This window comes from Vidua macroura, chromosome 4 (assembly GCF_024509145.1).
Source record: "Vidua macroura isolate BioBank_ID:100142 chromosome 4, ASM2450914v1, whole genome shotgun sequence".
Lineage (NCBI taxonomy): Eukaryota > Metazoa > Chordata > Aves > Passeriformes > Viduidae > Vidua > Vidua macroura.
Genome location: NC_071574.1, coordinates 15,358,059 through 15,381,834, shown reverse-complemented (window position 1 = coordinate 15,381,834; position 23,776 = coordinate 15,358,059). Strand labels below are relative to the sequence as shown.

At 38.5% G+C, this 23,776-nt stretch overlaps 1 protein-coding gene across 2 annotated transcripts in view; it reads left to right on the top strand.

The window, feature by feature from the left end:
• Positions 1-23,776, top strand: part of BLTP1 (bridge-like lipid transfer protein family member 1) — an 87,750-nt gene that overhangs the window by 60,243 nt on the left and 3,731 nt on the right. Inside the window, exons 50-81 of one of the 2 annotated variants that reach the window (XM_053975254.1) lie at positions 1,264-1,470; positions 1,582-1,820; positions 2,443-2,687; positions 3,199-3,304; positions 5,271-5,368; positions 5,469-5,654; positions 6,349-6,517; positions 7,009-7,220; positions 7,854-8,052; positions 8,676-8,735; positions 9,568-9,794; positions 10,244-10,444; positions 10,650-10,780; positions 11,641-11,764; positions 11,920-12,029; positions 12,694-12,784; positions 13,312-13,374; positions 14,902-15,146; positions 15,707-15,922; positions 16,069-16,249; positions 17,124-17,316; positions 19,207-19,368; positions 19,471-19,610; positions 19,766-19,967; positions 20,145-20,348; positions 20,463-20,642; positions 21,078-21,215; positions 21,691-21,951; positions 22,359-22,509; positions 22,788-22,945; positions 23,066-23,258; positions 23,455-23,672. In XM_053975254.1, coding sequence (XP_053831229.1) covers positions 1,264-1,470; positions 1,582-1,820; positions 2,443-2,687; positions 3,199-3,304; positions 5,271-5,368; positions 5,469-5,654; positions 6,349-6,517; positions 7,009-7,220; positions 7,854-8,052; positions 8,676-8,735; positions 9,568-9,794; positions 10,244-10,444; positions 10,650-10,780; positions 11,641-11,764; positions 11,920-12,029; positions 12,694-12,784; positions 13,312-13,374; positions 14,902-15,146; positions 15,707-15,922; positions 16,069-16,249; positions 17,124-17,316; positions 19,207-19,368; positions 19,471-19,610; positions 19,766-19,967; positions 20,145-20,348; positions 20,463-20,642; positions 21,078-21,215; positions 21,691-21,951; positions 22,359-22,509; positions 22,788-22,945; positions 23,066-23,258; positions 23,455-23,672 — 5,510 coding nt within the window. The remainder of the gene's footprint in view (positions 1-1,263; positions 1,471-1,581; positions 1,821-2,442; positions 2,688-3,198; positions 3,305-5,270; positions 5,369-5,468; positions 5,655-6,348; positions 6,518-7,008; positions 7,221-7,853; positions 8,053-8,675; positions 8,736-9,567; positions 9,795-10,243; positions 10,445-10,649; positions 10,781-11,640; positions 11,765-11,919; positions 12,030-12,693; positions 12,785-13,311; positions 13,375-14,901; positions 15,147-15,706; positions 15,923-16,068; positions 16,250-17,123; positions 17,317-19,206; positions 19,369-19,470; positions 19,611-19,765; positions 19,968-20,144; positions 20,349-20,462; positions 20,643-21,077; positions 21,216-21,690; positions 21,952-22,358; positions 22,510-22,787; positions 22,946-23,065; positions 23,259-23,454; positions 23,673-23,776) is intronic. The other variant, XM_053975255.1, reaches the window with a different exon arrangement.

The following is a 23,776-nucleotide window of genomic DNA, read 5'->3' as shown; positions in this document are numbered from 1 at the left end:
TAATGTTTTTCTGAAAACTGTTGTGAATTGTTTCCTCCTTCATCACGTATTTAGAAATCATTTCTACTTGACAGTCTGCCCTAAAATATTAATTCTGCACTGCTTTAGATCATTTGCGTCACTTGCATAGCTGTGAAAATCAGAAAGTTCCTTGAACTTCAGTCAATTAATTTTCTGTCGATAGGCCAGTGGATGCTTTACAGTGCTGTGTATTTCTTGGTTATAAGCAGAAGGGTGATGTCTTTTTTTTAGTTTGTATTTCCACATCTGGGTTGCTTTGGGCTTGCTGATATTGTAACATAAGATTAAGAAGAAACATTGCTTAATAGAGTGGAGTTCATAGAATGTTGTATCTTCCACCATAAGACCAAACTGCCTATAAAAAATTTAAATATGATATAAAAAGTGTTTTAGCTATGCCCCTTGAAATACAGTATTTGAGAAACTTGCATTGAATGTTGCAATTTTATAGTCTCATTTTTCAGCCATTTTAGCTGATGTATTGCATCTTGACAACTACATGTCCTCTTTGAGGCTGTAATTCTGTGTTGGCTGCATAATATACTTCCATTGGGTAACCCTCCAGGAATTGACCATAGAAACATTAATGTGTTACCCCAATATATTTTAATAGGAGTTTAGTGAATTCTGCTATGCCAAAATTCTGTTATGACATCAAAAACTGTCAGCTTCATGCAGTTATATTTTTATCTTGGGTAACCAGTGTGAACCATATCCTCCTCAACATTAAAATAAAGTTTGGATTATGTATTTTGGAATAATATGTTTGAATTAAACATCAGTATTAATTCACAAATTTGTCTATCACATGCTGTATATTTACTGTTAAGTATTTCCTCCAACAACCTATTTGGATGCAAAACTCAGATTTGACTTTTTACCAAAAGGATGATTCAAGATTATTCCTGAACAGGAGTTGAAATGGAAGGCTCTTTCTTTGTTTCTGTGTGTGCAAATTTGTCTGTCTCTGTGCAGCCTGGTGTGTATGCACTGAAATGACCTTACTTTAGGCAAGAATAGCAGTTTTGAACAGATATTTTTGCTATGCATGATGTCTAGCTCCCTTAAGTGTAGCATAGTTGTTTGTGGCATGTAGTGCATTCATGTGTAAAGTGAAAGAAAAAGGAATGTGGGCATAGTTGACAAACAGTATTACTTCAAAATTCAGCTAACACTTAAAAGCTCAGTGTAAGATACAACTGGAAGGGTGTGCAAATGACTGCTGTTCCCTTTTGCTGTCAGAACTGTGGTGAAGTGCAGCATTGCCAAATCCCAGGCCCTGTACAGCGCCCAGAGGGGGCTGAAAACCAACAACGCGGCCGTGGTGAAGGTGGGAGCCATCAGCATCAACATCCCGCAGCACCCGGCCACGCTGCACAGCATGATGGTGCGCAGCTCCCACCAGCTCTCCAAGCAGATCTCTGACCTTATCCGGCAGCCCTCCACCGCGTGAGTGCTCCCAAATCCCTCCCCTTGCCAGGATTTTGTCACTTCAGGTGTCTGTGGGACAGCCAGGCAGATTAACAGGAAGAGTTTCCTGCTCTTTGTCTTGGTCCGCAGGCCCCAGCCAGCCAAAGAAGATGTGGCCACTCCTCTGCCCTCCGAGAAGACTCCAACAAGCATCAATCAAACGCCGGTTGAAACAAATGAGTTCCCACAGCTGCCAGAAGGCTTGGAAAAGAAGCCCATAGTGCTGAAGTTCAGTGCCATGATAGATGGGATTGCTATTGGAGCAGCACTCCTTCCCTCCCTGAAGGCGGAATACAAGATGGGAAGAATGAGGAGTCATGGAATGACAGGTAACAGTTCTCTGGAGCTTTAAAAACATTACTGCTTTTAGTTTGGCCTTCCTATAAGCATCCAAAAGCACTCGGTGTTTCTATTGAGTTATGAATCTATTGCCATCAGCTTTGTTTTTTTAACATGGGCTTCAGCCATGTATGGGCCCATATAGGGAATTTTCACTGTGGTTGTTTCACAATTCCCAGAGTCAGAATGCAAGAGCACATGAAGATGTGTATACATTCATATATAGCATCCTCCCAAGAAGTTTCCCTCTGACTGCTAAAATAAGTTTATGTGATCTTTGTTTAATTAAATTCTAATTTGTAATGCTACTTGAGAATAGTCTTGTAGGGCCTCAGTACTATGAGGTGGTTTGTATGACTTCCCCCTTAGTCTTATTACTGTGGAGTCCTCATTTTCTTTAGAAATTGAGACAACCCTGAATCATGTGGGTGGATATTTATAGCTCTTTGGGTCTGTGAACTTCAGTAACGTTTTAAACATTTTAACTTTTAATTTTTTTAAAAAACGTTTTAATTTTTTTGCTATTGTTCCAAAACTGTTCTTAAATTTAAGGATAAATAAGAGATTCTTTTGCCAGTTCATACCTTTTCTTTCCCTGCCTTCATTTTACAGGTGCCCAAACCAGATTTAATTTTGAGCTTCCAAACCACAGACTGCGCTTCACTTCAAAAGTTTCTGCCACTGACATGTCAACCATTCCTCCTTCGGCCAGTCTCAACCTGCCTCCTGTCACCATGTCAGGGAAATATGTCATGGAAGAGCATGACACTTACTCTGACCAGATCTGGAGCATCGATGAGCTCCCTGCCAAGCAAGGCTACTACCTGCAGGGCAACTACCTGCGCTGTGTGGCTGAGGTAGGTCTTGAAGGCTGCAGGCATCTTTGATAACTTATTTCCTTGCTGTTACAGTTCTGTCTGTGCATCTTCACATTTTTTAATCAATCTGCCTCCTCCAGAACTCTCAGGTTTACAGGTTGAATCCAAATACTGAAAAACTGGAAGAGTGTTTTATTGTTTTATAGCGGTTACTTAGGTTTTTTTTGTAACTAGACAGCTCCATAAGTGGAATAATGACATGACATAGAACCTTAATGATATAAAATTTTCTGCTCAACGCAGAGTGTTCTATTCATAAGTTCTACTTGTGTGCCAATTTCCATAGTTAATTTTCCCAGAGAGAAAAGGGGTGCTGCTTGAAAGAAACACTTGCTGGGGAAAAGCAGGGCATTCCTACTAACTAATTCCTTAGCAAAATAGTCTGGCATGTTTGTAATTGAGAATTGTGATGTTTGCAGCTAAAAAATACAAGTTAACAATCCACTGTTTTTAAAACTAAGGTATGTTCTCAAATGTTCTATTTCCACAGGTTGGCTCCTTCGAACATAATCTCACGACTGACCTTTTAAACCATTTAGTATTTGTGCAAAAAGTGTTCATGAAGGAAGTAAATGAGGTCATACAGAAGGTTTCAGGTAAGTGGAACACTTAAAAGTTGTTTTAACTAAGATCCTCATACCTGGTTTGATGGCAACATTATGTAGCTCTCAGGATCAGCTCATTAATTTCACAGAGACCCTCATTTCACCTCTAGCACTGCAAACACCAGCAGGAAGCAGTACTGGACTTTGAAATTATAACAGAGGCTCTGGAAATTATGTCTATCATAAGCAGGACTTTTATTGGGAAGCAGGATTGTTTGGCATTCTGGTCATCAGCCTCTGTGTCTCTCCATGGTGTGGCCTTGGCTGGGTTACTTTGTGTATTCACTTTGTTTGATTTGAACGTTTTTTGAGTTATCCTAAAAGGCTAATTTTTAGTTTAGTAAGATTCATCAATAGCTGGAAACATCATGAGGAAAAAAAGAATAAAAAGTGGTAACTAAGTAAAAAGAGTGTCTGTGTGTACATCTACCTCCTTTCATGTCCCTCTGTGTGTGTGTGTATATATATTCAGGTATACAAATGCAATAAAAGAATGGTGCAGGTCCACATGATGTGCCCTTGAGGCAGTTAGAAAATGCAGTGGAGAAAATGGAAAATGCCAAATTCCCTGAAGGCTAACAAGAAACACCCTGATATTTGTTCCAGCCAAAATATATTAGTATTGGATAGTAAGGAAATGCTTAGGGAAAGAATAAATCTTCTGACAGCTGTCATTATATTCTATTAAAACTTTTTTTTTTTGTGGAGGAGCATAGAGTGCTGAACCAGGAAACCTGTATTAGCTTTTACAGCATTTCTTAGACTCTGCCTTTCAATTTCCTGCATTTTTATGTGAGGAATTTATTACCAGTGCTGATTCTTTGCTTTTCCAGACTGCAAATTTGTATTGCACATAGCAGCCTGATGATTTTTGAAATGTGACTGTTGCCTTCTATATTGGGGTAGTTCAGCAGGGATGTGGTCAGGTCAGCAATCCATGTGTATGGATGCTCAGTGCAGAACAATAGGGGCAGAAATTGGCTTGGTCCCTCTGGCTTGGAGCAGAGTAATATTTTAAATGGCTTGAAAATATCAATTAGTGTGATGTGCTGCAGTATTTTTTCTAATTACTGTTTGTGTTGCACTAAAGTATTGTTTGTATATTATCCTTATATAAAAACTGTGTAAGCACCAATTACTGAAGGTGAAATTGAACAGATTGAGAGCTAGTTAATGAACAGAGCAGTCCCTAATAATTGCATCTGGAAATTGAAGGCAGTGTTGATTAAAAGAAAATTATCCAGATACAAAATGGAATGATAAAAATTTATTGCTGTTTGGGGTTTTTTTGAATCAGTGATTCAACTGCTTATCCTTACCACCAAATAACGTTAATGAGATCACTTAGCATATTTGGAGAGAATTAATGGCTTGGCCTTTTCCACCAGCAAACCCTTCCTATAAACTAAGTTGGAATGTAGATAAATATCAAGGAAAATTTAATCCAGGGTTGCTTCTTCAAGGGTACATAACTTGGAATGACATGTGCCAGGATGAGGAAGTAAACCCAAAGATAAAATAATTACAGAATACTCTTTCCTCCTCTCATGGAGAAATACTGATATAATTTCAATTCCTCATTTTCATGGAATTTGCATAGTATTTGGTCAAGTGTTAAATTTGTATCATCAGATAAGTAGGAGATACATTGGTGCAGGGGACAAAAAACATCTGTTTTGAAAAGCGGGTGTTACTCCTTTCAGGCTTTGAGACTTCCTATGGAAAATTTCCCAGAAGGGAGGAAGATGCCTCTGTTCCTTCATTCTTAGTGGAGAGGTATTAATTATATGTCAGAAGATGAGTCTGCATTGATGTCTCCAGTCCTCACTTGTTTTTATAAATCTTAAGCTGGTCACTGTTTAAAATGAGACTTAATTCATGGTCACCTTTTTATATGTATTGGTTTTAAAATATTTTCTTTGATAAAACTGTGACTGTGCATATTTAATGTGTATAGGAGGGGAGCAGCCAATACCCCTTTGGAATGAACATGATGGCACAACAGATGGAGATAAACCAAAAATTCTTCTTTACTCATTGAGCCTTCAGTTTAAGGTAATCTTATGATGACAAAACAGTGGTGAGTTTTTTTTCCCCTTTCTCATCGTGTCTCTGAACCAGATGCTCATAACTTTGTACCTTCCTTATCCATCAGGGAATTCAGGTGACAGCTACAACTCCCTCGATGCGTGCTGTGAGGTTTGAAACGGGGTTGATAGAACTTGAGCTCTCCAACAGACTGCAAACCAAAGCAATGCCTGGAAGTAGCAGCTACCTCAAACTGTTTGGAAAATGCCAGGTGGATTTGAATCTGGCACTGGGACAGATTGTTAAACATCAGGTTAGTGCTGAAAATCTTTGTATGTAATGTTCTTAATAATATGTGATTTAAAAATTACATAATCAAGCCAAGAGATTGTTGCACAGTGCTGGTTTTTTGGGTTTTTTTTTTCCCAATTATTATCTTAGAGTTTCTTAGCCCTTTAGAACAGTAATAGCCTTTCTGCTGAGTCAAACTCAAAACTTCCATTTACATAAATATAATTTTTTAGAATATTTGAATGAAATAATAAGATCAAAGGAGATCCAAACTTTGGTAGACCTATATTTTGACCTAGTTTGTCTGTCTTGGTTTGACAGTTGTACCTCTTGTACTCTTAAACCTGCTGTTACCTGGAATCACTCGTTCTAGGATATAAAAGTGTTTTGTGATGCCTAGAAACAAAGAGACAAATAGAAATCTTAGGACCTATAAATTAGCTGTCACAATAGAGGATCTGGATATATAAATAGTTATGTTAGTTAACAATTTATGATAAAGAAAATAATGCTGTGATCAGAACTTAATGCAAGAATATTGAAGATCCTCAAAGGGATTTTGGCTAGAGCAGAAAAAGAGGAAAGGACACAACTTGTTGTTTTAATTTTATATTTTCTCAAATGCAGTAATTTGGGTTTTTTTCTTCCTATCCCCAACCCTGAACTCTTCCCTGCTGCAAACCCCTCCCTCTTCCCATTTTTTGGAACATTTTAAGGTTTATGAAGAAGCTGGCTCAGACTTCCATCAAGTTGCCTATTTCAAGACAAGAATTGGATTAAGAAATGCTCTCAGAGAAGAAATCAGTGGCTCATCAGACAGGGAAGCTGTACTCATTACTCTGAACAGACCCATTGTTTTTGCTCAGCCCGTGGCCTTTGACAGAGGTATTGTAGAGACAATTGCTACAAGTTTGTGTTCATGCTGAGAAAGAGATTTTTTTCTCAAAAGGCTTGATTATTCAAGATTCGATATATTTCATGCTAAGTAGCTGAGAAATTTGGGAGATCTCCTCCATGCCAAGAGATTGATGAATCTGTCATCAAACATCAAAAATTCTACATGTTGAGGCAATTAGTTTTCAGATGGTTTGGAGGAAGTTGCTGTTGTAAATCCTCACAGATGAATGATGCTGAGAACAGCAGGACTTTCTGTATTTTAATGTATTAAATTTGATAGTGATCAGGTTTGTCCATCTTTGAAGCATGAGCCTGATCGCTGTACCCTGGACGTGTGTGTGTCCATTGTTATACATCCTCTGACTTAAAGTAATGGAGGAGCTGTAAAAAGGGAGAACAAAAAGAATTTATATAGTGAATGTACATTATTTTTTTTAAGGTGTTGATTTCAATTAAGCATTTTTGGTTTCCTCACTAAGCTGTGCTATTCTGGCTGAACTACAAGGCAGCATACGACAACTGGAATGAACAGAGAATGGCTTTGCATAAAGATATTCATATGGCCACAAAAGAAGTGGTGGATATGCTGCCTGGAATCCAGCAAACCTCTGCACAGGCTTTTGGGACCCTGTTCCTTCAGCTGACTGTCAATGATTTAGGAATTTGCCTGCCCATCACAAACACACCCCAGGTAAGCAAAAGCATGACTATTGGAAGTCTGTTAAAACACAAGTTTGTGTGTGGTGTACAGATACATGAGCCAGGTGATAGAAGCTTCAAAAGAGGTCTAGTTTATAAAAGGAAATATGTGGGCTTTTTTACAGGGAAACATAATTATAGATGTTCATATGCAGAGTTAGAAATTAATCAGTCATTCTGTACACTTAAATTTATACATAATTATACCCATCAAAATAAACACCAAAAAAAATCACATAAAAATTAAAGCTACTTTTTGTCATTGTTCAATCAAGTCATCTTGCTTGGAGAAAAGAATTGATCCTTGGCTTGTGTGCTGTGGTCATGGGGCCATATGGATTATAACCCTTGATCAAACATGAATTTTTGTTCCTTTTCTAGATGAGCCTGAGTCCCTCTGCCCTAATAAATTTTTAATGTAGGTGTTGCATTTAGGAAACAGCAGTGCAAGGCATTGTATGGGCAGAGGTGAAGCTTTTGAAACTCTCTGCAGAGAAGGAAAAATACAAGGAGATATGAGCAGGAAGTCAGTTAATAGGGAAAGATAAATGGCATTTGGTAAATGTACAATATCACTTTGACATTGCACTGACCAGTAAATTCTCCCCGTGATTTTATTTTCCAGTCTAACCACTCTGCAGACCTCGACACTGGCTCTGCTTTAGTCCTGACTATTGAAAGCACACTCATCACTGCCTGCTCCTCAGAGTCTTTAGTTAGCAAAGGTCATTTTAAAAACTTCTGCATCCGCTTTGCTGATGGCTTTGAGACAAGTTGGGATGACTGGAAACCAGAAATAAGAGGAGATCTAGTCATGAATGCATGTAAGTGTGGGTGGTTTCATACTGGACAAGAGTATTTCAGATATAAATCCACTTTTGCCCTTCTGATTGACTTGAAAAACGGCTGAGCTTTCCCAAAAAAACTTAAAGAAAAGACTTCGGCCTTTTGAAAGCAAAATAATATGGATCTAAAAGGTTATATTTCTTTGTTGTTGTTTTCCTTTATTAATAAAATTTGCTGCTTTATATATCACTGTAATAATTTAAGCTCTACCTGCGAGATGTTGAAAGAGTTAGATGCATTGCTCTTAAACAATTTCATAAGATCCCAAGAAGATTTCAATAGTCTAATATGAAATATATATATATATAATGCTGAAAATTCTAAAATTTTGTATGAAATTTTAAGTTGATTTAATACATATGTGTGTGTATACATATATATGTATATAGTTATGCATTATACATACTTAGAATTTTGTATGTTACTAAGTAGGTTCACTTTACTAAATAAGGTAAGTCCTTCAATGGGAAATAAAACTAGAACTCCTATCATTCTTTAATTATGGCAGGCAGGAGACTGAGGGTGGGACTGGGAAGAGCTGCTCTAAAGCAGCTTTTACTGGCTGCCTAATCAGTGTACTTGCTTTGTATGCTTCATGTAGGTGTTGTGCCAGATGGTACCTATGAAGTGTGTTCTAGGACAACAGGCCAAGCTGCAGCAGGTAATGTGCTTGTTTTAATAAATCAAGTCCAACATTAAAAATGCATTCATAAAATGTGAAATTTAAGTCCTTTAACTGTGTTTTAATTTAATTGGCTGGAGAAGAGTCAGCAGTAGTTGCCATAACAGTCATGTCATCCCATTGCTTCCTGTCCTAGGGATTACTAAATCTTCCTCATGCTGAGGCTTTGCATGCTGAACTGCCATCCCTCTCTTTGCTCTCCCAGAAAAGGCTTCTCTTTTTCCCAAATTCCTTCTCTGCCCAGTCTAACTAGTCTGGACCTTCTCCAGAGCATTCAGAAATAGCTGTCAGTCTCTGTATTAGTCATACATCCATCTAGGAAGAAAACCAGTATCTTGTGTTGTCATGCTTAGAGCAAGGTCTGTATTTTGATGCTGAAAAGTGGTACTCAGAAAAGTCCTGGGCAGACAGGATATTCACTAGGCACACAACATATATAATATAACATCTTCCAGCATCATTGTTCAAGACTTGAATAACTAGGTCAGCATTTGTACATGCAGAAAGACATGTTTTATGTTTTTTGCTGTTAGAAATTCTGTTTTGGAATAGTTTACTTTCCTGCATTTGTATGAGCTGAAGCTTGAAATGCTCTTTACTCACTCTGAAGGAAATGTATTTTCATTAGGCCTGCCTGTGTTGTATCTCTTGTTAAAGAAATACTGTGAAGTATTTTCATCAAGCATTTCAGTTGTGGAATGTGTTTTTCTCAGAATGGGCTCTTGGCTAATGGGTACATAATTCACTATGGGGGATTTTTTAAAAGAAGAAAACCTGCTTAAACTGATTTTTTTTTTTTTTTTGAACACAGAAAGTAGTAGTGCTGGAACCTGGACACTGAATGTGTTGTGGAAGATGTGTGGTATTGATGTCCACATGGATCCAAACATTGGGAAAAGACTGAATGCTTTGGGCAACACCCTCACAACACTGACAGGAGAGGAAGATATTGATGACATTGCTGACCTCAACTCTGTGAACATAGCTGACCTTTCAGATGAGGATGAAGTTGACACCATGTCTCCCACTATACATGCAGTAAGTGAATCCACCAAAATAAGTGCTACTAATTGGAAAAAGTCTTCTGTCAAATGGGAAGATCTTAATCTTGAGTCCAGCATGCGAGTCTTTATAGCTCATGCAAGTCTTGTTGCAAATCAGAAACAATTGTGTGTGTGTTTTCTAACTCCATATTTCAAAGGCAACAAATTACAGATCATATTTCAAATAACAATCTGGATTTGAAAACATGGAGGGGACACAGCACCTAACCTCAGGTACTTGAACTGTAAAAGCCATGGCTTTCTTCTAGGTTTTCTTCACAGGAGAGTAAGTTGCTAACATGAAAAAAAATTCTACTCAATATGCTACTGACCTTGCTTTTTAGTTTTCTACAAAACCATTTTAACAGCTGTTCCTTAATGTCTCTTGCCTGCTGACAGAGGAAACGTTTTCCCAGCACACTAATGCTCCTGTTTGTTGTTCAGAAATCAGGTGGAGGTTCCTTGGGTGGAGATGCACGCAAGCTCACATTTGGGCGGCGGATTGTAAATCACCTGCTGGGTTTGAGCCCCCCAACCCACCGATACTCTGTTCCTGTAGAATATCTCTTGGGCTCAGCGAAGCGGGATTTGCTCCATCCTAGCAGAGCACATAAGAAAGCAGGCAGATCCTGCTCATGGGGACATGTATGTAGTAGTTACAGTGTGTCTAACTGAATAATGGGCTTTGGATCACTGGAAAAAATCCAATCAGCTGCCTATTCACATGAATTGATTCTCTTGCATGCACTAATCCATATTTGAAGGTGTGAAATTCACTTTGCCTGTTGTTCAAAATGTACTGATGTCCAATTTTTCATTAGGACATTAATGAGATGTTAATTTTCAACAGGAGATCGTTGATCACCGGCGGCAGGGAGCTTCCAGTATCCAAACTGGAGAACAGCGAGGAAGGAAATTTATGAAGCGTTTGGTTGATATTAGAGAGCTCAATGAGCAAGCAAAAGTCATTGATGACCTAAAGTATGTGGGGTTTGCTTATGTTTGTATCATACATCTTGTGGCACTGTTAGGGTTAAGTGCAAATCGTTGCCTTTATTTCAAAATAAAAGATTGTCCTTTTGGATTCCAAAAGCAAAGTCTGTATATGCAAGTACTCTCTCAAATCTCTTGGGTTGTTCTAGAAGTGTCAGATTAGCCTGTATTTTTCTGACTCTGCATTTTAATGACTGATTTATAATCCTTTTCCTGTTGATTCAAAATCATAGTTCCATCTTGATTTATTATCATGCTGATTACTTTAGCAAAATATATTACTTTGAAACTGTAATAAGCTTAGGAAGAACAAGAAAAATATTTAAATTTACTTTTTTTTGCATCGTGTACATGATGTTTTCAAGATAAAACTCGAAAACTCTTATACTGTACTTGACATAACCCTTAAGAAAAACTTATTTCAGATTTCATGAATTTCATCTGACATTCTATGTATTTCATTAATAGTATTTGCAAACATGGTTTGTTGGGCTTGTTTGGGCTTTTCCCCCCTTTTCCCCAAAACAGACTTACTATAAATTGATCTGTTTGTGATGGGAATACAGAGGTTGGCAGTTGTGTGTTAAATTGTGAAAAAGGATACATGTTTTACTGTTTGTACTTAAAATGAAATTGCTGTCACCATTCAGAGGGAAATTTTATCTGAAATTAGGGATTTAGGTTAAATGTTTGTTTTCGTACTTCTGTGGCTATATTTGGCACTGGTCATAAGTATTGGGGCAAAAGAGAAAATGGGATAATTCCCAGGGAAAGCATTCTTAAAACACAGATTTTTGAAATTGTGGAAATAATATCTGTAAGGTAACTCAACCATGCTTTACCTCCAGGAAATTAGGTGCAAGTGAAGGGACTATAAACCAAGAAATTCAACGCTATCAGCAGCTGGAGTCGGTGGCTGTGAACGACATCCGCAGGGACGTCCGCAAAAAGCTCCGTAGATCCAGCATGAGGGTGAGAAGGATTAGGCTACTTTGAGAGTATTGTAGCAATTGTGTCCTAAAAACCCTTTTACTTTGCTGGCACTCCCATGTACAGTAGCATTTTAGCTTGCCAGAATTTTTCTCTGTGTTCTCAGTTGTTGCATTTCCATATTATTTCTGGTTTAGGCTGCCTCCTTGAAAGACAAGTGGGGTCTGAGCTACAAACCCAGCTACAGCCGATCGAAGAGCATTTCGGCATCAGGGAGGCCACCTCTGAAGAGAATGGACAGAACAAGGTGAGCCTCTGGGAATTTGGGATCTGTGATAGCCACAACAGCACATGAAACAGGGGAAAAGTTGGACTGTGGCCTGAAGAGTCCTTTTACCACAGGCAGCAGCTGCTTGTGGTGGAACTAGATAGAAAGAGGTAATTTTGCAAGGCAGGCATGTTCTAAAAAGCATTTTTTCTCATTTTTCTGAAACCTCTGAGAAGATTTCACTTCTACAACAACAAAAACATATTGAAGAAATGTATATAAGGCAAAACATCATAGTGTAAAAATCTTGTTTTCTACACCTGATTTATGATCATCTGCCTTTTAAAAGGGCTGCTGTAATGAGAAGAAAGGGAGATGCTTTTTTTCTGTATGAATAATTCTCCCATGTGACAGATTACAAATAGCTTATTTTTTTGTAATTTCTGCACGTTGGCTCAGGATTGAAAAGCTTGCAGAGACATTAGCAGAGATAGAGTACTGGCCAAGTCCTGTGCAGCTTCCTTCTCTTTTCTTCTCCCCCTCCTTCCTTTTCACATACCCATGTGCTTCAATTATGATTTTATATATTCTTCCCTAAAAAAAAGATAAACATGACCTTGTATTTGTATAGTTAACTGTTTGCATGACCCTAAAATCCTGTCGTATAACTCAAGAAGCTGTTGTGGTTTTGTTTTGCTTGCAGCTCTCGACTGGGAGACAGTGAAGACCTCCCAGATATCCGTGTGGATGCTGCATCCCCTGGGCCAAGAGTAACCTTCAACATACAAGATTCTGTAAGAATTACTTTATATGCCGTATAATTGTATTTCCTCTGCCATTTGGTCACCAGTTCATGAAATAATTATATCCAGGCAAACCCGAATTGTGTCTGCTTTCCCTCAAATTACAAATGTGTTTTTGGAAGATAGACTTATTTTGTCAGAAGACAGATGTACTTTGGTTTCTTGGCACAGAAATTAATTGTCTCATGAGAGAAAAATATTTTTAAATGGCTTGATTTGTTTCATAGGCTCACACAGTAGTAATTTTCTTGGAAGTTTTGTCAGAGGTGTGCAAAAAATCAACTAGGTTTTTTTTTTTGGTGTTTGAATATATTTAGAGTTTTGGAAATGGGTATTAGTTTGCTGTAGCTCTACAGGTGTATCCTTCTCAGTGTTTGAAATGGATTGTTGAATTGGTTTGGGTTTTTTTTTCCCTTTTTTTTTTTTTTTGCAATGTTTTCTCATGTTTAAAATGTTTCTTTTGCATGGCTGAGATTATTGTAATTATTTTAATTTATATTTTTTTTATTTCTATTAAGTTGAATCAAACAGCTTTGGGGATTGCACAACAATCCAGCTGTCCAGGGGAAGGGTATTTTCAGGTATTTCTGAGCAGAAACAAGTATTCTTTGCCAGAGAACTAATTTATCTTGTAGGGAGCTGCTTTTCAATATTTCATCTCTTTTGCACTCAGCTAAACAGAATGTATATTGAGCTGGAAAATACTTAAATATGTAAACTAAGCAGAGGAACGTGATTTATTGTTGATGAACAACAATCAAAGTGATTCTACACCCTTACATAGACTTAAAATTTCTTCTAAAATGAATTACTGGCTTTTTGTTTAAATCTGAGCAAGGCTGATGTAAAGTGACCCAAGTCTAGCCTTGAAATGTGCTTTAGAGGCTGATTTTAGAGTGTGCCTTCACCTGTTACATTGTGTTTCTATGTGAGGGCAATCAACACTGGTACAAAATAATTACCAGATGGGAGGACATCTTCTCACACTTACTTCTGTTAAAATTCTTGTATTTAATGTGGAATAAGACATCTTCCAATAATAGCAAGTAGGGAATGTTCCAAAACTTAATATCCTGAGAACAAGTGGAATTTTTTAAACTACTTTCAAAAGCATGTTTAGGAAAAATAGTATTTTTCTTTAAAAAAAAAAACTAATCAAGCAAACCCAAAACTCAAAACAAATCAGAAAAGGCAAAACTAAACTAGTGAACAAAAAAAAAAAAAAAAACAAACAGAAGAGACAGTAATGTACTTTTTCTCCCTTCTAACTCTCCTCATGCTCTCCGGAAATAAATTCCTATTTCTGAGAGAATGGTGGAAATGACACCTGGGAATGTGCTTTGCACATTTAAATCTGTTCACATTTAAAAGCTACCCTGCCTATTGTTGTTACGTAAAAGCCCAATTAGCTTAGGTTTTGTTGGCATAGCAAAATACTATCAATCACTTAGAGGTATCAAATGTTGAATTTTTTTTTTTAATGTATTTTCCTGACATCATGCCAGTTGTTCTGCAAGCTCTAATTTGAATTTGCAGACTGTGTAGCTCTGCAGTGACACTGCATATGAAGTGCTGGTGTTTAACACTTGCAGATGCTTTTCACAGGCATTTTAAGAATTTAATGTTGGAAAATGGCTTGTGGCATGATTTCTGGGAGAAGCAGGAGGCTCCTTTAGGACGTTCAGTTCTGTGGTTGGGCCAGGATGCCTGGGGCGGTGCTGTACATTCTGTCTAGTGCCCTGCGTGCCCTCACTAACGCTTCCTGCAAGTCATGGGCACTTGGGCTGCTTTCTGTCCTTTTCTTTCAAAATAGATCTTAAATTTAAATGAAATGTTTCCTTTCCTTCTAAATTGGTAAGAGCATGATGAGCCTTTGTCTACCAGGCTGAGCTCAATCACTAGGCAGTGGCAAAGGTGTCCTCACCAAGCTTGCATTCCCTTCTTTTTCATAATCCCTCTTGCAATTCCTTTACCTGCTCTCTCCATGTTATGAGGAACTCAGAAGTGAGGGTTTCTCATAGCAGGCCTGCTTCTTTATCTATCTACTGCATTCTCTGTGGAAATCAAATCTGTGGAAATTTACTATCTTTTTGTCTTTTCACAATCAGTTTCCAGAGGAGACAGAAATGGACCTTTTGTCCGTAACTATTGATGGTCCCTCCCATTACTCATCTACTAGTGAAGGCTCATGCTCGGTATTTGGTTCACCCAAAACTCCAGCTGTCTTCTCACCCGGCATTCCCTTCCAGCCTGAAGAAGGACGCCGGGATGACAGCTTATCCTCCAGCAGTGAGGACTCGGAGAAGGAGGATGACCATGAAAGGGAGAGGACGTATTTTTATAGGAAACCACCGTAAGTAACGGTCCTGAGGAACAACATAGAAATGAAGAAGATACCTGAATATACTTTCAGTACTCTCAAACTTGAAATATTGAATTTAAAGCTACAAATTCTGTTGCTGATGAAGTACTGAATACACTCAAGTGTGTGTGTGGAAGGCAGGTGAGGGATCCTCATTAGAAAAGGAGCTAACTAATACAAATTTCAGGTCTTGGAACAGCATGAAAGAACTTGGAAAGTGAGGTTTTTGAGGCACAAAACTGCGTGTAGGTCCACAAACTGGATGTAAAAATGTGGATGCTTACAAATATGAAATCTATTGTATATATATATATATTTGTTCGTTTTTTGATTGAGAATTTAAGAAAAGCTTAGTTTTTTGTACTACCCTATATTAAGAAATGTGACGTGCTAAGGCAAGATGGGTCACTGTATTGCTGCATATCAGATAAGGCCTTTTCCCAAAATGCTTTTATAAGATCCTACAGCGTGGACATAGTTTGAGAATGCCTTGTAGCCCCTGCTGAGGTAAATGTCCTGCTCATACCTGCCTCCCACCTGTGCCTGTGCAGGAGCACCTCTCGCAAGAAAGCCACGGGGTTTGCTGCTGTGCACCAGCTGTTCACTGAGCGCTGGCCAACAACACCCACCAACAGGAGTGTCACTGGCACCACCACGGAGAGAAACATTGACTTTGAGCTTGATATTAGGGTTGAAATTGATTGTGGGAAGTGTGTGCTGCATCCCACAATGCTCCAGCAAGAGCATGAGGACATCAGTTTGCGAAGGTAAGAAATGTGTGCATTAGTTTATTACCAGCACTTTTTTTTTAGTAATTAGCACTGCTTAAATTAAACAGCACCATAAGTTGCAATTGTTCTGGCCCAGTGTGGCACAGGAAATTACTTTAATAACATGAGTATATTTATTTCAGGAGCTATGATCGGAGTTCCAGGAGCTTGGATCAAGAATCTCCTTCAAAAAAGAAGAAATTTCAAACTAATTATGCATCTACTACTCACTTACTTGCTGGCAAGAAAGTGCCATCATCTCTACAGACAAAATCCAGTGATGTGGAAACAACAGTGTTTTATATTCCTGGGGTGGATGTAAAGGTAAAATGAAGGGATAACTCAGCAGGGAGGCAGTGACAATGTTTTTCTCTCCAACACAGTCAAACTGTACACTCCCTTGGTTTTTTAAATGTTTCTATATCCGAGCATGAACGGGTCTCAACAGAAATGTCCTTTTATTTTGTGATTTGAAATCCTAATGGAGTAAGAACAGGGAAAAATCTGTCACTGCTTGAAGGAAAACTTCATGCAATTCGGTTGAGGCAATGCCATAAATCAAATGCTCCTCACTTGACACAGCTTGGATTTTCTAGTCTTCCAGTGTGAAAGGACTATGTGTGTCCATGTCCAGTATTCCAGGCTGTCTTCAGGGAAAACAGTTTTACCTCATGTTCTGCCTGTTGCTTTTAGTCAAATTCAGGAATAACTAAACCTTCTCTACAACTCTTGTTATGTTCTGTGTTTTGAGTAATAGTCTACTGTGCACATGGAGGAGGTGTAAACTCCTGGGTTCAGGGGTATTTTGATTTTTTTATGCCAGTTTCTGTATGCCTGTGTTTAGTAGTGGAACAGCTCCACCACACATTAAGACAGAAGGGAGGCTGTGTGCATGCGTGGCACAGGATGCATGTGATGTAACAGAGAGAGAAACAAGCTTTAGTCTTGCTAAATAATGAATTTCCTCTATTTCTCTGTGTTTTATTGAATTTTTAATAGTTTATTCGTTTATCTATTTTTTGTACTGTTTTCAGTTCTTTTTGTGTACAGGATGTTAATTGGAATGTAATGTATCTTACAATGATATTTCTCTAAAGAATGAGAAGAAATAAATTTTGGAGGGAAGAAGTAGCACCAAATGGCTGTACAGAAATTGAGTTCTTCATGTGAAGCAACATGATCTTGCTTTGCTTTCCAGCTGCACTACAACTCCAAGACTCTAAAGACTGAATCGCCAAACACTTCTCGAGGATCCTCTTTGCCACGCACCCTTTCCAAAGAGTCCAAGCTGTATGGTATGAAAGATACTGCCACATCATCTCCTCTCTCTAGCACTATCCACAGCAAGACTAACACCTTACTTCCTCCCCAACCCCCACCCATTCCATCAGGTACTTATAGATAAACTTTCTGAACCTTTCATGGATATATTTTCCTTTGGTGTAATTTAATGCCTTTAGATTTGGCTGCACCTTACCTGGAGCACTGCATTTATCCAGGCTTGACTTTGGCTGCAGAAACCTGACCCCAGAAGCAAGAATGCAGTTCATAAAGCTGCATTTTTAGACATGGTTTGCCAAACCAGTCTCAGTAATATTTTTGTCATAGTCACCATATCCCAGTGTTGGACTGTCATTGCTTTCTCCCAGTTTTCATTTAACAAAAGAATGTTGGAAAGCAGTGTAAATATCTGTAAATATTTCACCCATTGAAGGTCTTTAAAGAGCCATGATTTGGAGTAAGGTAATAGGAGCTTTGTTGTGTCTCCAATGATTCCTGTTTTCAAGCAGGCGGCTGTTGTTACCTCATGTCAGATCCAGAGGCATGTAGATTGCATCTCCAGTTTCTGAGACATTCACTCTTCTCTTTGGCATTTAAATATTGCTTTAAATACAAAGGTGAAATTTTGTCAGAATTTGATCACCTAGCAAAATTAATAACTGGGAATTGTGCTTGTGGGTTTTGCCTTATAAAATCGCCAGAGATGCTGGGAGAGAACAGTGAAATGGGGATACCTCCCTCAATTCTCCATGCTGTGGAACCATTAGCTCTTACTTCTTTAGGTGGCCATCCTCTTTATGATTTCCAGATGTTGTGTAGTGGTATATGCTACTTCTCTTCACTTTTGTTCTCTACTCTATATTCTTTCTAATCTTTGCCTTTGAATTCTTACCACATGATGTCCAGGTACTGAGTCTTGCTGCTTAAATGTCTGTAAGCTCTGCATTTGGTGTGGAAATTACACTTGTATGATAATATATATGCCCCCCAGACTAGAGATTGGCTTGTAATTGCTTTATTTCTTTATGCATTTTATTTTTATAAGTATTTCTTAGTCCTGAATGGTTTTGAAACACATCTATTGTTGTTTATACTGCTTTTTGTAATAATACTTTTCCTCTGGAAACCATTCCTCTGGAATGGAGACCAACTTCTTGTATTGTCTTTGGTTTCCAGTAAAAGTAAGATAGGACAATGTAGTCAGAGACATGAGGCAGAATTGTTTGCACAGAATGAAAAGTCACTGCTTTTTTTTTTTCTTAGCAAATGAAAGGATTTTTAATCTCTGTTTTAGTAGTTATTTTTTATATTTGTCTTGGAGAATTTTAAATCTATGTCTCCATTGATGTATATTCATTCTAATAGCTATATTGCATAGAGACAGTAAGTGAGCTGGTACTTATATCTTCTCTGCATGTTAATATTTTGATGAGCATGGATTCAAGATTCCTCTTCCACAAATTTACAAGACAGTAACCTTTTTATTAGTTTATACTCTGACTAGTTCCAAGCTTTCAAAAATTATGGTTTAGAATCTTTAGTCATTCTTTGCGTAAATATAGTAGGACTTGCCATTTGCAGTTTTAATTTTTGGATGTATTTTCTCTATTTAAACTGACTTTCCAGACTTGTTGATTTATTTTTCCTAATACCACTTTCATTTCCAGTCAGCTGTAGTTTCTTTGCACTGGGTATTTGGAGAAGAACTATCTATGTTTACTTTCAGTGCTAAAAAGTGAGGTGTTGACAATGACAACAGAGTGCTGGGTTGAGAACATGAGCAATGGAATTCCTACAGTTAAGCCTTACAGACTAATGGTTATTTTTGCAAAGTGAAAACTTAATGACTTCATTTATTCTAGCAGACCTGACCTAGATCTCTTCAGATGATAGAGAAAATTAGAGGGCACAGCTTGATAAGTTATGAAGCGTCTTCTAATGTTTATCAGTTACTGCTCAGTGGTATTACCTTAGGCAAATGTATCTTCTAAATGTTGCAGCCAAAGGGAAAGGAAGTGGTGGAGTGAAAACTGCTAAACTCTATGCATGGGTTGCGCTCCAGTCACTGCCAGAGGAGATGGTGATCAGCCCCTGCCTCCTGGACTTCCTGGAGAAAGCCCTTGAAACCATTCCCATCACACCCATTGAAAGGAATTACACAGGTCAGTTGCATAGTTGTATTCTGGTACTCTGTGCTTTTTTGGTATTGAGCTGCTTTTCCTTTCAAATTCCACTTTCTAATGAGTTCTTGTTCTTGTTAAAAGCTGTTAGTTCCCAGGATGAAGACATGGGGCAGTTTGATATGCAAGATCCTTTGGAAGAGTCCACAACATCCTTGGTGTCATCCTCAACATCAGCATATTCCTCCTTCCCTGTAGATGTGGTGGTTTATGTACGAGTCCAGGTGAGGGTTTAATTCAACTTGTTTTAGTCACTGTCTTTTAAACAAGCCATGCTTCTAAGTTTGATTTTTACAGAATAAAAAGTCTTGAAAAAAATCTTAAAGAATAAAAAGTTAAATGTCCCTTCTGAATGCTTTATTTTCTTTTTGCCTGCCAGCCTTCTCAAATCAAGTTCAGCTGCTTGCCGGTATCCAGAGTCGAATGTATGCTGAAATTGCCTTCCCTGGATCTTGTTTTCTCTTCCAACCGAGGAGAACTGGAAACTTTAGGCACAACATACCCATCAGAAAGTGTGTCCATTGGTGGCAGTACTCCACAGAGTGGTTCAAAGAATTCAGCTAGTAAATCTGGAGCGCCAGGTAATACGTGTGTGGATGTCAATTCTCTACACAGAATATTTAAGCTCTGTTGCTGCTAGAGGGCATAATTTGAAGTGTATTTGGTCTGTTTAATACTGCTGTTAACATTAAGTATTATTTCATGTTTGAAAATGCTTTCAAAATCTGATTTTTGCCCCCCCCCCCCCAAAAATGCAGGTTCATCACCTGGCCTTGGCAGCCCTCTGGGCAGGACGAGGCACAGCAGTAGTCAGTCAGATCTGACAACTTCCAGCAGCAGCTCTTCAGGCCTGAGCTTTACTGCCTGCATGTCCGACTTCTCCCTTTACGTATTCCATCCCTATGGAGCTGGAAAACAAAAATCAGCTGTTACTGTGCTAACCCCTGGATCGGGAGCCTTGGGTACGGAACAAGGTTTTGTTTTTTTTATGAACATGATTCAAGCGTGGCACTCGTTTCTGGACTGCAGATTTGAAAGGATCACAGAAGATGACAATGTTTCCTTCATGCTTCTAGGGAATGTGGATGAGGAGCCAACTTCGGTCACTGGCCGGAAGGACTCCCTGAGCATCAACCTGGAGTTTGTGAAAGTCAGCCTGTCACGGATCAGGCGATCGGGAGGCTCCTCCTTTTTTGAGAGTCAGTCTGCAAGCAAAGCTACCAGCAAGATAGACACCACATTGATCAACATATCTGGTAAATGCTTCTTTCATTTTAATCCCAGCTAATTAGAGAATTGCTGTTCCAGTGATGGACTTTACTCTTGGGAGCTTTTTTTTTTTTTTTTTTGGTAAGATCTATGTACTTATTTTCTGCCCCTGCACATGAGATCTTGACTTACTGGGAAAACAGCAGGATGGTTGTGATTAATTTGCCATTGAAATTCTCCCATGAGGCGTCTGAGGCACATCCAATGCAAGCAGAACTCAAAATAATCTGTATTCTTGGGTTCCACTGTGTCTTTATGAAGTGCATTTGTGTCTAATGTTTGGACTCGGAGAAATGGCAACACCTCAGGAAAGCTGTTTTCATGACAGCAGAGACAGTACTACTAGGTGAAAGAGAAAATGACTTGGTTACCAAAAGCTTTTATTACTGGGAATTTACAACTGTGTGCATGTGCTTTTTCAGCCGTCTGTGACATAGGATCTGCTTCTTTCAAATACGACATGCGCCGCCTCAGTGAGATCCTGGCCTTTCCCAGGGCGTGGTACAGGAGAAGCATTGCTAGAAGGCTTTTCCTTGGTGATCAGACAATAAATCTGCCAGGTAGGAGATTGCTTATCACCACAAAACTTGTTACACAATGAGTTACAGTAGGAATTTTATAAGCGTTTATTACCCGTGTCATATTATACCACTGAATAGGTGTAAATGTATTATGATTTACTCCACATGCAGTCACTTGGCAACATTTGATAGGAAATCCTAGACAGAGGAAGTGAAAAATTGCTAACATAGGTCACTGAACAATATTAAGAGCGTATTCCAAGGCCAGGTTAGATGGGGCCCTGAGCAACCCAATCTAATAAATGGCACCCCTGCCCATGGCAGGGTTGGAGCCAGATGATATTTAAGGTCCCTTCCCAAACCGTTCTATGATATATAAACAAAACCAGCAGAAAACTTTAAGTTATGTCAAATGAAATACATTTATTTCTTAATACTTCCTAGTATACATGAGGGTATGGTTAGACACAAATGAAATAGTTTTTCTGTATTTCCTGTGCTGCTTTTTCTTCAGTAGCATCAGGCCCTGGCACACCAGATTCAATTGAAGGAGTGAGCCAGCACCTTTCTCCTGAATCCTCAAGGAAAGCATACTGCAGGACATGGGAGCAGCCCTGCCAGTCTGCTTCCTTCACTCACATGGCACAGTCCCCCAATGTTTTCAGTGAACAGAGTGCCAGCAGTAGTATGTCACCTGGGACAGCATCTCACAGCCTCAAGTCTCCAGCTGTCACAAGATCCAGGAGTGTGTCTGACTCCTCAGTGCCTCAGAGAGGTGAGTAGATAATGACATGCATATTTTTTTTAAGTATTTCCATCAGCTGTATGACAGAAGTATGCCATTACCACTTTGAAAATATTCTTTTCCACAGTGCTTGGCACTGGAGAGTCAATGGCTTGGAGAAGGGAAAATGCCTAAAATGGATGAATGAAAGTTGTTAGCATATTTTCCATAAAATTTCCCTATCTGTGAGTCAATTTCTGTGACAGCTAAAGCAATGCATGTTGCAAATCCTGTAGTTCTCATTTATCTTCTCTCATGGTTTTGTGTTCTTAATAAATATGGTGCTTGTCAGTCCTTTTGTAATATTCAAATACATTCAATACTCCTGGATATATTCTGCCAGTTTTTCCTAGCATGTGGAATAATTTAAATTTTTGTCTATTTTTTTTTCTATTTAGATACTATCTCAAAAACATCGACTCCATTTAATAAGTCAAATAAAGCTGGAAGCCAGCAAGGAACACCGTGGGAAACACTGGTTGTGTTTGCTATGAACCTGAAACAATTAAATGTTCAAATGAATATGAGCAATGTAATGGGCAATACTACGTAAGTGCAAAACACAATCAAGCATGTTTTAACAGGTAGTGGTGTTTGGGGGAAAAAAGCCAATTTTTTCCCCACAGACTGTTAAGTCTGTTGTCTTTTAGCTTTAAAATCCTACCCTTTTCAGTTTTGAACTGAGAATCCCCTCATGAATACTGTAATTGCTTAATCCTGAAGTCAGATATGCCTAAACCACCTTATTTACTGCTTTCTAGTAGATGGTACTCAGTTTCTCTTTTGGCAGCCTGGAAAGTTGTTGTCTATTTTCACCTCTGTTCTAGGTGGACCACCAGTGGTTTGAAAAGTCAGGGCCGTCTGTCTGTGGGCAGTAGCAGAGATCGGGAAATCAGCATGTCTGTGGGCTTGGGAAGATCCCAGCTGGATTCCAGAGGGGGAGTTGTTGGAGGTACCATAGATGTTAACACCCTGGAGATGGTGGGTAAGTTGGAAAGCCTCCTGCTGTTAGCATGTGCTCCAGTCAATAAAGGTGATATCACTGGAGAAACTGACTTTCATCTCTTTAATTATATATTTCTATATTGCTTTGGTTCTATTTCAGCTCATATTTCTGAACACCCAAACCAACAGCCCAATCATAAAATTGAAATTACTATGGGTTCTACTGAAGCACGTGTTGACTACATGGGATCCAGTATCCTAATGGGAATCTTCAGTAATGCTGATCTTAAACTGCAGGATGAATGGAAAATTAATCTGTATAATAATCTGGATTCAAGCATGACTGATAAAAGGTAATAATATTTCCTTAATATGTTAAAATGTATGATGTTTGATCATGTCAAATGTCTTCTGTCCAATACTGCTAACCAGAAATGTGTCTGCTAGAAGGCAAAGGGTTCATTGTTTGGCTTTGATTGTTCAGGTTTTTTTTAATTATCGGTAGGGAATATATTAACTGCTAATTTTCTTGCTATTTTTACTATCTAGTGAGATATTTGTCCATGGGGACTTGAAATGGGATATCTTCCAAGTGATGATTTCAAGGTCAACTACACCAGATCTGATAAAAATAGGAATGAAACTCCAGGAGTTCTTCACTCAACAGTTTGATACAAGCAAGCGAGCTCTGTCCACGTGGGGACCTGTTCCTTATCTCCCTCCCAAGACAGTGGCAAACAACTTAGAGAGAACCTCACATGAGCAATGTAAGTGCTACCAAAAAATAATATGATTCCAAATTAAAATGTTTTAATTGCAAAAATTACCTAGGAGACAGTTTCAGTGAAACAGATAAGAAAATACCACTCAT